Here is a 12,311-nt window from a genome sequence, read left to right as displayed (position 1 = left end):
GTAACCCCAGAAAAAAAGATGAGTCATTACTGGTTTAGATTTATTGACTACACCCATATCACCTGGGCCTATAGTCACCTGTGTGCTAGAGAGAAGCATAACAATGAATTATAATAAAACTTTTTTCTTACATTTCTCAGAGGCATGCTTTTAAAAAATGATCCAAGAAAAGTACTCCTAAGTAACCTCTTAATGAGATTACAAACTTTGAAAGTTACAGGTAGGGAAATGCTAACTGTAGAATGGGAAGGAAGCAAAGTAAAGTGTCTTAACCTTCTTTATTGGAGGATTACTAATAAGTTACAGATGCGAATCAGATTCCTCCCTCTCCTCTCCCTTCCCACCCCCCACCCCCACCCTAACCCCCATCACCCCTAAGGTTTTACTTAGAGATTGTTTTCGAGTAAGTTGTAATGCCAGTTGAGGAAGAAGTTGATGTCCGATTCAAAAGATGCGATGATAATGACAGATGTTAAGAAAAGTGAAATACGAATGCTGATTAAGTCCATGTCTTTGCTCTAGGCAGCACACAATAAATGCTTAAACATGTAAATTTGGCACAGATGGTTCAGATTGCAAGGAAGCACTTTCATTTGAGGCAACTGGTATTCATTAAATCAAATCCCCCTCATAATTTTACACCCAAATTCATCTCTTCTTTTATTGTAGGCACTTGACTAAGGGAATTTTCTTGCAAAGGTACCAGCTACTGAATGGCAAGTTGCTATATACTAATATGAAAACTTCTAGTTAGGATACCACAAATGTTATTTAATTAGTCTTGGTTACTGTGTTTCCTTAATAAGAATTGTGCTGGAAGTATTTATACATGCCGATGTGGTTGTGCAAACATTCCTTCCTTGATGTTAACACTTAACAATATACTAATTGAGCATAGTTGTCTCTGTAAGGATAGTAATCCTGGCCCAATGAATCTTGGAGAACTCATCTTTGTTTTCTGACCACCTTCCACAGTCTGGGTGTGATTCAAGATGTGAGACATCAGCTTGATTACATTTTGTCCAGACTTCATGAAATCTGGGAGAAGAAGGTTGGAGCTTCTACTTTCTCATATTCCTAACTAGGAATACCAAGTATTCTCCATTATTTAATTCCATCTTCCTGAACTCTGTACTTTATTTATATCTAGTTGTGCCTCTGGCCCCTGTTTTCTCCACTTCGACTTCAAAATTGCCTCTTGGACTTCCATTTGGATTAATCCAAAAGCTGTTAAACTTTATGTTGAGTCGATTCCAAGGGTTCCCACAGTATTAGTGTGTTCTGTAGGTGTGTTGCTTCGTTGTCAAATGTCTTTCCAATTCAGAGTTGAATTTTTGCTTTTCTCAGGGTTTTCCAAGAACAGAGCAGAAGCAGCAAGCAAGTGAATTGTATCGATACCACTTGGGGATGATGTGTCATCTTTGGGAAAGTATATGAAATCTGAAAAAGCATGGATGGCTTTGGTCCTGATCGGCTCCAAATGCTTGCTGTCTCTGTGAACCCTTTCATAACTGAGGTCAACATCACTCTGACTTATCAAGGAAATTCAGATAACCCAGACTGGACTATAAGGTGTAGATATAGACATATAGAAACAGAGACTATAGCCTTATTCTATACTCCACTTCAGTATTTAAAATCTTGGGATGAAAATAATTGTCTTTTTTTTTCTTGGGGGAGGAATGGTAACATCCTACCTCCCACTATGGAAATTCCTTCCATTGAAACAAATTAAACTCTTAGAGAATATGTGAAATCCTGAAAAGCAAAGTGATTCCTTCATAGTCATATGACTATTATGTGGCAGTCCAGATTGATGCCACGTCTTCCTGACTTTAAAACTGGACCCCTGTTCCCTCTACCATGAGGTTTCTCTTCAAACAGATGAAGCATAATTATTCAGAAGACGATAATGTTCTCCATTCTGCTGTGATATTTAGTAGCTGTGTGATAGTAGAAAAGTCACTTCAGTTCCCCATGAACTACTTTTCTCATCTTTAAGAAGATAGGCTTGGGTGTAGATCATCTCTCAAATTCCTTTCTACTCTAGAGCTTATTGTTATAATATTCTGTTGAAGGTAGAATAGTAATAAATGGTCTTATGATACAATAAGAGGTTTAGAATCAACATTAAAAATAAAAGAACTCCAAAGAATAGCAATGCGAAAAACAGAAGATCCAGTCCAAAGCCCTCATTTTATTGAGGAGAGGCCTGAAACGCAGAGAAGGTAAATAATGAGGAATACTAAACATTGTAATGGGTTGGAAATGGAAGTTAAAAGTAGCATAAAGTTTTCTTTATGGTCTTATCTTACAGGTCTTATCTTAAAATGAACCTTCTTGTGTATGTGATGGAGACCTAAGACTGTGGACAATGAGGGAGGGAAGCATGTTCTCTCCTTTGTCAGACCAAGGTCCCAGCATTCTCCATAAAGATAAATACCCAACTCACGTATCTAGATACCAAACTCACTAAGCTCAAGTATCATTACAGTTTCCAAGCAAATTCCTTGAATCCACGTGCACTGATTTATTTTGCAGAAAGCCCAACTCCAAATTTATGTAGTTGATAGCTGTACAGTGATGACTAAATTAAGCAGCTGTTTTGCTGTTAAGCAAACATATACCCAGAAAGTTAATGCCCGAAGGTAGTTAACCCCACTGCCCCAAGCATTGCAAATTAATCCAAATTTGGAGGTAGGCAATTGCATTTGAGAAGCTTAGGATGAAACAAAAACCAGAAGTTTGAAGGAAGCAGGCCTTGAGAAGTAATGAATGGAAAGCAGAGCTGCTCCCTTAGCGGGGAAGGGGAACATCCTGAAAGATGAAGCCAATGCCTGAAGAATACATCTTCTTCAGAGGACTGGCTAAGTGAGGAAATATGATCCTGCGGTATTTGTAGAACATTTTGTTTTGCATCTCAAGTAAAATTATTTAACAAAGAGTCCTGAGTCAGGATGAATAACTCTTCGGACCTTAGCATGAAGAAATGAGTAAGGATGCTAATATATGTGGCTTGGAATTTATAGGATGTCAGTTTCTCAAGGCACAGGGAAAACCCTAGGTTTAGCAAACAGGGGCCGTAAGCTTTCCTAATTTTGATTTCTTAAGCCAAGGAAGGCACTGAGGAATGTGCTGAGATCAAAGATAGTTCTTGACATTTGTTCTAGCAGTTTACAGAGTGCTTTCCCATACGTACATCTTCTCGTTTGATCTTCATAACAAGCACACGATGTAACTGGAGGAGGAGCAATAAAGAGGAAATATAATCCCACTCAACTATTTGGATTTGTTTTAGGTTGGATTACAATGAGTGTAAACTGCCACCCTCATGAGAATAGTAATTTTTGGACCCTTCTATTTCTATGGTAGTTTAGGACAACTTCATCACTAAAGTTTCGAGGTTAATCCCAAGGGTGTGATAGGCCTTCATAGGATACACCTGAGACTGTCAGTTTCAAACAATGGTAAGAAGGAACAGAGGATTCAGTGCATTGTCGGGGCAATATGAACACAAATATGCATACATTGTGTTAACATGTGGAGACAAGGGTTACCCAAAATCATCTTCATGGTGTGATTAAAAAAAACACCACAAAAAAAAAAAACTCTTCTTGGCAAGACCCTCAATCCTTTGATTTTTAGACTAGATTCAGCTCACTGAGGAGGGTGATGTCCAGAGGCTGTATTTATCAATTCTTAGAAATTCTTCAGAAATTTTTAGAAATAATTTAGAAATTAGGAGTGCAAATGGATAAACTTACGTGAGTTCCAAAATGTGTAACATTTATAGCTGTCTCAAAGTAGAATAGGCTGTACCAGGGGCAGCAAGTTCCCCGTACCTGGAAGTCTTTGAGTATATGGTGGCTGAATGTGGATTAAGTGTGATGTACACTAGATTCTTTTTTCTGGGATGGTTTAGGGTTTAGGTAGCCTATGAGGTCCTTCCCAATTCAGATCACGTGATTCTGAGAAGGGTTGTTGTGGGTATCAAATGAGATAACATACAAAACACTTTGTAAACCCTAAAACATCATGTAAATGCTAGCTATTATTTGTTGTTATAAATTATTAAGTTACAAACAAGGCAGCAGAATATGGTAGAAAGAGAACTGTATCCGAAAATGAACTCTAGGGCTGAGGAACCTGCCACCTTGAGGCTACACGTGACCCTCTAGGTCCATAAGTGCAGCCCTTCCTTTGATTGAATCCAAACTTCACAGAATAAATCCCCTTAATAAAAGGAGTAGGTCACTAAATTAAAAAAAAGTAGGTCCTTAACCTTACTAATCTCCCTGTGCCTGCATTAGCGGAGATAGATGGAAGGAGCACAGTGTTTGCACTACAGATTTCACTGAATTGCTTTGGGGAAAGTACTGTGGAAACTTTGAGGTATGACGTAAATGAGATATTATTTTATAGGGAAGCCATGAAGTCTGGAGGACATTTTGCAAACAAGTAGACAAATAACTTTGAATCCTTAAAAATTAATCTTTCCAGTGACATGAATATTTTCCTTTTTTGGTCACCATAGAGAAATTCAAAGAAAAATTTCTTACCCTTCTAGAATGTTGCATTTCTCCACACATTTCTTGTGACGGCTCACATAGCGACAGGACAGGCATTGGCTTTGCTTGGGACCCCAGCAACCATCCGATGAGCACAACTCATGGCAAACGTGGCCCAGAGCCCCTGAGAAAAACAAAGTAAGTTTCAGGGGAGTGACTCAAGTACCCCAGCCACTTTAAGACATGAATCCTCTGGTTTCTGTGTTGTGCAATGTTTCATAGAATCTCAATGTCAGAAAGAGTCCGTCTAGTCCAAAATATCTCTGATGCTTATAACCTGTGTGGCCTTGAGAAAATTCACTTAAACTTCTTGTGCCTCAATTTCCTAATCTTTAAAATGAGGAGGTTGGGGGCAGCTAGGTGGTGCAGTGAGTAGAGCACCGGCCCTGGTGTCAGAAGGACCTGAGTTCAAATCTGACCTCAGACACTTGACACACGTTCTAGCTGTGTGACCTCGGGCAAGTCACTTAACCCCAATTGCCCTGCAAAAAAAAAAGAAAAGAAAGAAAAAAGAAAATGAGGAGGTTGTATTAGATGGCCTCTGAGATCTCTTCCATCCTTTGGTCTATGACCTGAAACACTTGACCAAGAATCACCAATAAGTGGACATCCAGAGTCATCTTGTGGGCCTTCAGGGAGGAAGTTTACTCCCTCCAGAGGCAGCATAGTCCATGTTTTGACAATTCTAGTGATCAATAACAACATTTACATAGTAACTATTGTGTACCAAGGAATTGTGCTAAGCGCTTTACAAATATTATTTCATCTGATCCTCACAACAGCCCTGGGAGATAGGTACTAAAATTTTTAGTATTTTACAGTTGAGGAAACTGAGGCAAATGGGATAAGTGACTTGCCTAAAGGTCACACACCTAATTAAGTGCCCAAGGGACCAAGGTCCACTGGGCCATGTCACTGACACTAGGTAGTCTTTCCTTATACCAAGCACAAATATTCTCTTCTGCAACCCATCCTTGCTACTGAGATGATGCATGACAAATCTAATCCTATTTCCAAATGATAGTCCCCAGAAATCTTTAAGACAGTTCAGTCTTTTCCAGGCTGATCCTCATATGATGTGGTATTCTTTCTTTTCTCATCACCGTCTCTTGTCACAGCTTTTCTCTGCTGTTCTTAAACTATGTTGCCCAGAACTGAGTACAATACTCCAAACATTCTCTGACCAAAGCAGAAGGTGGGAGAACTATTATCACAGCTACATAATGTGGTGGAACTATATTACAGGGCAACTAGGTGGTGCAGTTGATGGAGTGTTGGATGTGGGGTTAGGAAGACCTGAGTTCAAATCCTGACTGGTTGTATGACCCTGGACAGATCACTTAACCTCTCTCAGCCTCAGTTTCCTCATCTGAAATGCTGGTTGTTTTTGTTGTAACTATCATTATTTTTATTAGTTGTAATTTTTTTTATTTTTATAAGTAATTTTTATATAAATTATATATCACATATAAAAAAATTGTTATCATTTGCCTCCACTAATGTGGGCATTATATCTGTCTTCAGGCAGACTTTGACTACATTGGGAGTTTTAATCAAAGGGCACTCAGTTCCCCATGACTAGAAAGCTTAGTACAGAGGCTGGATGACTACCTGCTTTTGGACTATTATACTATGGACTTCTCTAACCTTATAGTCTACTAAAAGACTGCCTTTTTCATCAAAATTGTGGTCTCCGATGGCAATTTCTACCTTCCGCATTGTTAAGATTGAACTTTTACCTTGTCTCATAGGTATTACCATGTGTGATGAGGACTTAGGAAATCCTGAAAACCGGTTATGCAAAATACTACTCATTTTCTGCGTAAGAATCTTAATTTATTTATTACATCCAAATATTGTTTGGGAAAGCAGAGAAGGGCAGGGGTTATTGGAACCACGGTGGCAAATGGATTATTCTGTTACAGACACTGAAGCTTAAAAGGCAGCTTCTTATATCTAAAAGCAATAACAATAATGGAAGTATTTTAAATTGGAAAGTAGACTGGTGTGTAGAAATGACTTCATTCTCCATCTTTACTCTGAAGGTTGATTACTTTCATCACTCTGAAAACGCATTGTTAGATAAACTCGGTTGAGGTAAGAATTATTTATTTTTGTTTATTTATTTTGGGAGGGGGAGAGGTGAGGCAGTTGGGGTTAGTTGACTTGCCCAAGGTCACACAGCTAGTAAATATCAAGCATCTGATCTGGATTTGAACTCAGGTCCTCCTGCCTCCAGAGCCATCGCTCTATTCACTGCGCCACTTAGCTGCCCCCAGGTAATAATTATTAAAACAGTTCTAGTCTGGATCGTATAAATGGATGGATAAGCTAGAACTGGAATGCCCTGGTTTGCTTTATTCTTGGTTAAAGCCTAAAGATGATTTAGGTAACTAAGTGAGAACAATCCCTTTGAGTCATAGCCAACGGATCGTCTCTACGATTACAGAACCTCAGAGTTCAAAAGCACAGCCTCAGAAGCCATCCAGTTACCTCCGTATTTGAACAAGAATCGCCTCTACAATATCCTTCACCAGCAGTTATTCAGCCTCCACCTGAAGACCTCCAGGGAGGGGAAGCCCACCAGGACAGACAACTGTAATGGTGAAAGTTAGTCCTAAAAGCAGACGGCAGGGATCGATCACTTACGGCACTCTTTTTCATCTCTGTTGTTGGTGATTTTGGTTTTCTGACTTTTTGTTCCAAACAGTTTGTTCCAGTTTATTGTGTTTGCATAGCAGAGTTGTCTGTTTTTTGAGATGATGACATCACCATCGCTGATTTCCTTGAGGGAGCGTAAGCCCAAGGAAGTTATGTCCACGCCAACGACGGCAAGAGAAAACTGACCGCTGGAATGGAGAGAGAACAACATTGTGACATGTAATTATAAGTCAGTTATAAGAAAAGGAAATGCTGGGGGAAAGAAAACAACAACATAGCATTGCTGAGAACTGTCTTGGTTTTCAAGGAGACCCTGTTCTTCTCCTCTCTACCCCCAGGTTTATACACACTGCTATAAGAACTAGATTGTTGGGAGGCATGCACTGTGGCTTTTGGAGACTGTAGGAAATTGGCATTCTCTAGAACAGCTTTGAAAGGCATTATTATCTTGGCCTAAGAAAGTCAGAATTTTCTGATCTTTTATAAATCTAAATAGGAACCACAGATTAGCTCTACCTGGAGGTTAGTGATCAGGCTGGCTGCATGCCAGTGGATTCTGACTGTGGGTGAAGTTTCTCTTAAGTGAACTCACATCTTTCCCCTTCCCCTTTCCCCTTCCTGTGATGTCCTCTCCCAAGCCCCGGTTACCTATCCTGAATATAATTCTTGTCCATACTTGAAAAATAATTCATTCATTACTAAGGTCTCAGTTGATAAAAGTTTGATTGGTGATCCCTTCCAGGAGAGTTAGACTCTTCCTGGGAAATCGTAGAGGAATGGAGAGATAATACTGGAATGTGGGAGAGTTGGTAATTTTGTATAGGGCTTGCTGCCCATACTCCTCTCAAGGGGCACTAATTAGGTGACTGCCTTACTCTGCTATTTCTTAGGGTTATAAAAAATAGAAATTGATTATGGAAAATTTCTGATAGAATAAATAATTCTCTATAAAAAATAATGGTCTCTGAATAAAATTGCCTCCTTATGTGGATTGGGCTATTCACTGGAGGATCTGATCATGATTGTGGGAGGGTAATTTCACTATCAAGATTTATTCTTCTTTTATTTCGAATGATGGGTCAGTGATTAGAAAAAGGAATAGATAATCATATTCCTCTACAGTTAGGAGGCACATTAGAAACTACTTTCATTATTTAATAGGAGGTACTGAGTATCAGAAAAGAGAAATGATGTGCTCAGAAGTATAAGTAGTAAATCTGCTTTTGAGATAGTCTAAGGTAGCGGTTCTTTACCTGGTGGCCATGAATAGATTTCAGAGGTTCCCTGAACTTGAAGGGGAATTTTTTTCTTTTTTTACTAAACTCTAACTGAAATTTAGCATTTTTTTTCAATTGTGATTGTAGGCATCCAGAAAAGGGGCCCCCAGGCTTCATTAGCCTAATAAAGAGGACCATAACACAAAAAAAGGTTAAGAGTCCCTGATCTAAGGTAAGTCTCAATCAACTCAAGGGATAACAAAGAACTCTCAAAAATTCTGAAACCAAAATGAACTTTGGTTTTCTTCAACTCAAAAAACCAAAACACATTTTTAGGAAAGCAGAGGAGAAAGAAAATCACAATGCCAAACCCAAAGTGGTAAGTGATCCCCTCCTCCCCACCCAAAGCATAGGAAATTTGTGGGGAAGGCATCAACCAAATTACAATCAACAAATCAACTCGATTACAGCCTCTGGAGAGTCTCCCACATTGGAGGTCTTCAAGAAAAGGCCAGATAAGCATTGTTGGGTATGTGGTAGAAGGCGTTCTTCCCATGAGTGGGGAAAGGGAATTGTGCCAAAGGGTTGAGCCAAGCAGCACCGGTTTGAGAAGTGAGCTTACAGGGTCTTTCCTGGGAATGCTCGCATCTCCCAAGCGCACCATGGATAGCTTGAAGAGCTCTCTCAAACGGCATGCTCCTGGAGGTCTGACAAGGAGCAGTGAAACTATAACATCCTGAGATTGAAGAATCACTGCTTGGCCACCCTGACTGTTAATGTCAGCAGCTCCCACCCATCTCCCACCCTGGGAAAGGAAGGATGTTTTGAGTTTCTCATGAGTATATTTTCTCTGTATGGGTACAATCCCACCAGCCACACCATTTTGGTTAAAAATTGTCTCCTGACATCTAGCCTTCCCTCTGTGGATACTAACATCAGCACAGCAGAGAAGGCCATTCAGCAAATCCATAGGTAAACCACAATCTTTGTAACTTTTAAAAAAGTACCCCTATTATCTCTCCCCCATCCCATTCATTCATTCAATTTATTCGATAAGCATTTATTAAATGTTTCTGATGCGCCAATCACTGCTAGGCACTGAGCATAGAAACATATACAAAATTATTGGATGGGCCATTTGAAATCACTGAATGCAAAGTATGGAATGGTTACTGGCGAGCAGCAAAGCCCTGTGTTCGTTCGAGATTAGGTGCCCATAACTCAAGCACAAGCAGGTGAGGTGCTCCAGAGGTATCTGGTATTGGAGAACAAAAACTGGTTCCCGAAAGATAGGGCAGTCCAAATTAAGTGACTCATCACATTGTGCATCCTGTAAAGTGGATGTCCTCAGTTTGCCCAATCTCTAGTCACCATGAGAAGTCTTCAAGTACAGCCTGGCACCAAGCCTCTGGAAAGTGGTTCTGGCAAGGAGCCACACAGACAGACTGTTGGCATATTCTCATCTATTGCTCTGAAGGAATATACCAAGAGGCTTATTGCATAGGATGATACTCTGAAGCTACGTGAATGTAAGCTGGATAAGAACTGTGTACCTTTACCTAAATCATCCTGTAGCTTCCGGGTTTAGCCCAGGTGCCACCTAACACTGAAGGCCTTTCCCAATCTGTCCAGTTATTAGTGTTCTCTCCACCCACCAGAAATTACTTTATATTTTCTTTGCACTATTTGCTTATCTGGTTCATATTGTATGTCCTGAATAGAATGTCTGCTCCTTACCTTAGGGGAAAGGCATTTCTTGTTTCTATTTCTGTATCTCCAGTACATATCAGTGAACATGGTGGGTGCTTAATAAATACTTATTACATTAATTAAATTGAATAAATTCCAGCTAAAGGGGGACATTTTAGAGATCCAGATCAACTATATTCAAGTACCAAGAGGTATGACTATTTTGCAATCTGAAAGAGATGGCTTTTACCAGTCTTGAATTTACTTGGTTAGTACACAGTGATATAGAATACAATTAGAAGTCTAATTATGTAAAACAGCTCTGATAATAAGGGTGATTGTACTTAGCAAAGCTGTTCTTAAGACCTCTTCTCATGCCCCTCCATATAGGCTATATTGATTATTTATTATTATTAATTTATTTAAATTATTTTATTTTATCTATTTAATTTATTTATTATTATTAATAATTTCTGTTTAGTTATTACAGTTGAATTTCTGGCAAAGCTAGAAATGCACTATATTATAAACTGGTCAGATCTCACTCCCAAAGCCAATGGGAGTTTCCTGGATAATTCAAGCAAATCCCAAATACCCAGTTTTACCTGAATTATCTGGCTCATTTCCATAGCCCTCTCCTTGCTGAACCAGCCTCTGGAATAGATAAGGCTGAGTCCTATCTTTCATTGACTTAGATATTGCGACACAAGTATGGTTAGGTTTGCTAGCTACTTACTGTTGCTTTGTTCGGCCTCGTATAATTTCCAGATGTTCGAAAGCATGGAGGTCAGTCGTGTTTTCAGGCCAAGCCTGAATCAGCAAGAATCCTGAAAGTCAATATGTTTCATAGGATCATAGAGTTAGAGTTAGCTAAAGTAGTCCCCAAGGGAAAAAAGTTCTTCCTACAAACATTCCTACAAAATAGGGAAAGAGATGATGAACTGAAAATGCATTTAAAAATTAGGAAGCCAAATAAATCTAAAAGATGATATATTTCAAAATTAGAAGAGAAATAGACAAACTGGAAACCAAAAAAAAATATGGAAATGGAATGTAAACTAAAAACTTGTTATTTGAAAAGACTAATAAAATTGATAAGCTTTGAGTCAATTTGATTAAAGAGGGGGAAAATTTAAATCAACAAAATAGAAAATGCTTTACAAGCCATGCAATTTCCATAAAAGTTAACCAGTTCAAAGTTGGTGTTGTCATACATTTATCTGATTCTGCCATGAAATCTGAACTTGAGGACTAAGTACCAATATTGTGGTTTAGGCCCTTTCCTTCTCCCTCTATATGTACATGACTGGGCCTATGCAAAATTGCAACATAGACAAAATTTGTCCAAAGTCTTTTCTGTGGATCCCTGTCTAACCTCTGAGATGGTCTTATTTCCTTTACCCATCAAGGTATACCCTCTCATAATAATGCTTGAAAATCATCATTCATTTCTTCCCCTGCCTTATGGTAACTTCATTCCCTTAAGGATGATGGATGATAACATCTTCACTCTGACTTTGGAAAATATGGAAAGGAATCAAAAATGTTGGAAAAAGTGCTAATTTACACTTTTGGAATCTATTTATGGGACTGCTCTGAATGTAATCCTGTTTCCCTTAAGCAAAATAGAAATAGTGCTGGGATGAGGCAAAGGTCTATGGGAAACAATCTAAACTAGGGGCAAGGGTATGAATCACTACTTTTTTAACTTAAAGAAATTAATTTTAAATGATGAAATTTCAAATGAATATTGTTTGAGGGTTGGGCTCCTTTTTAGTGCACCTCATTATACCACTGGTCATGTACATGTATATAAATATATATTTAACTATTGAACCCCATGCCATAAGGGTAGTAGCAGCTCTGATCTCTACTCATAGCCCTTTCACTGACTGACCATGTGACCTTGGGGAAGGTCACTTTACTGCTCTGGGTCTGTTTGTCTTCTATAAAATGAGGGATTTTGTATTAGATGACCTCTAAGCTTGATCTAGCTTTAACACTGTCTGATTTTTTTTTTGGTTTTGTACAAACCTGATATTTCCTTCACGGTCCTGAGAATATTCAGTTCTTTGGGATCTAGAGGTGGAGTATTCGTGAAGCTATCACTGAAATAAACATAGAAACTTATCATTCAGTGACTACAGATCAAAAGAAGCAGCATAATTTCTCTGGG

General features: G+C 38.9%; 1 protein-coding gene across 2 annotated transcripts in view; it reads right to left on the bottom strand.

The window, feature by feature from the left end:
• The window catches only part of EGFR (epidermal growth factor receptor), a 242,471-nt gene that overhangs the window by 50,312 nt on the left and 179,848 nt on the right, over positions 1-12,311 (bottom strand). For both annotated transcript variants that reach the window (XM_036739422.1, XM_036739423.1), the window contains exons 10-13: positions 12,170-12,243; positions 10,872-10,962; positions 7,218-7,417; positions 4,560-4,692 (exon numbers count right to left, since the gene is read on the bottom strand). In XM_036739422.1, the coding sequence (XP_036595317.1) occupies positions 4,560-4,692; positions 7,218-7,417; positions 10,872-10,962; positions 12,170-12,243 (498 nt within the window). The remainder of the gene's footprint in view (positions 1-4,559; positions 4,693-7,217; positions 7,418-10,871; positions 10,963-12,169; positions 12,244-12,311) is intronic.

This window comes from Trichosurus vulpecula, chromosome 9, assembly GCF_011100635.1.
Source record: "Trichosurus vulpecula isolate mTriVul1 chromosome 9, mTriVul1.pri, whole genome shotgun sequence".
In the NCBI taxonomy this organism is placed as follows: domain Eukaryota; kingdom Metazoa; phylum Chordata; class Mammalia; order Diprotodontia; family Phalangeridae; genus Trichosurus; species Trichosurus vulpecula.
This window is presented reverse-complemented; position numbering and strand designations above follow the sequence as displayed.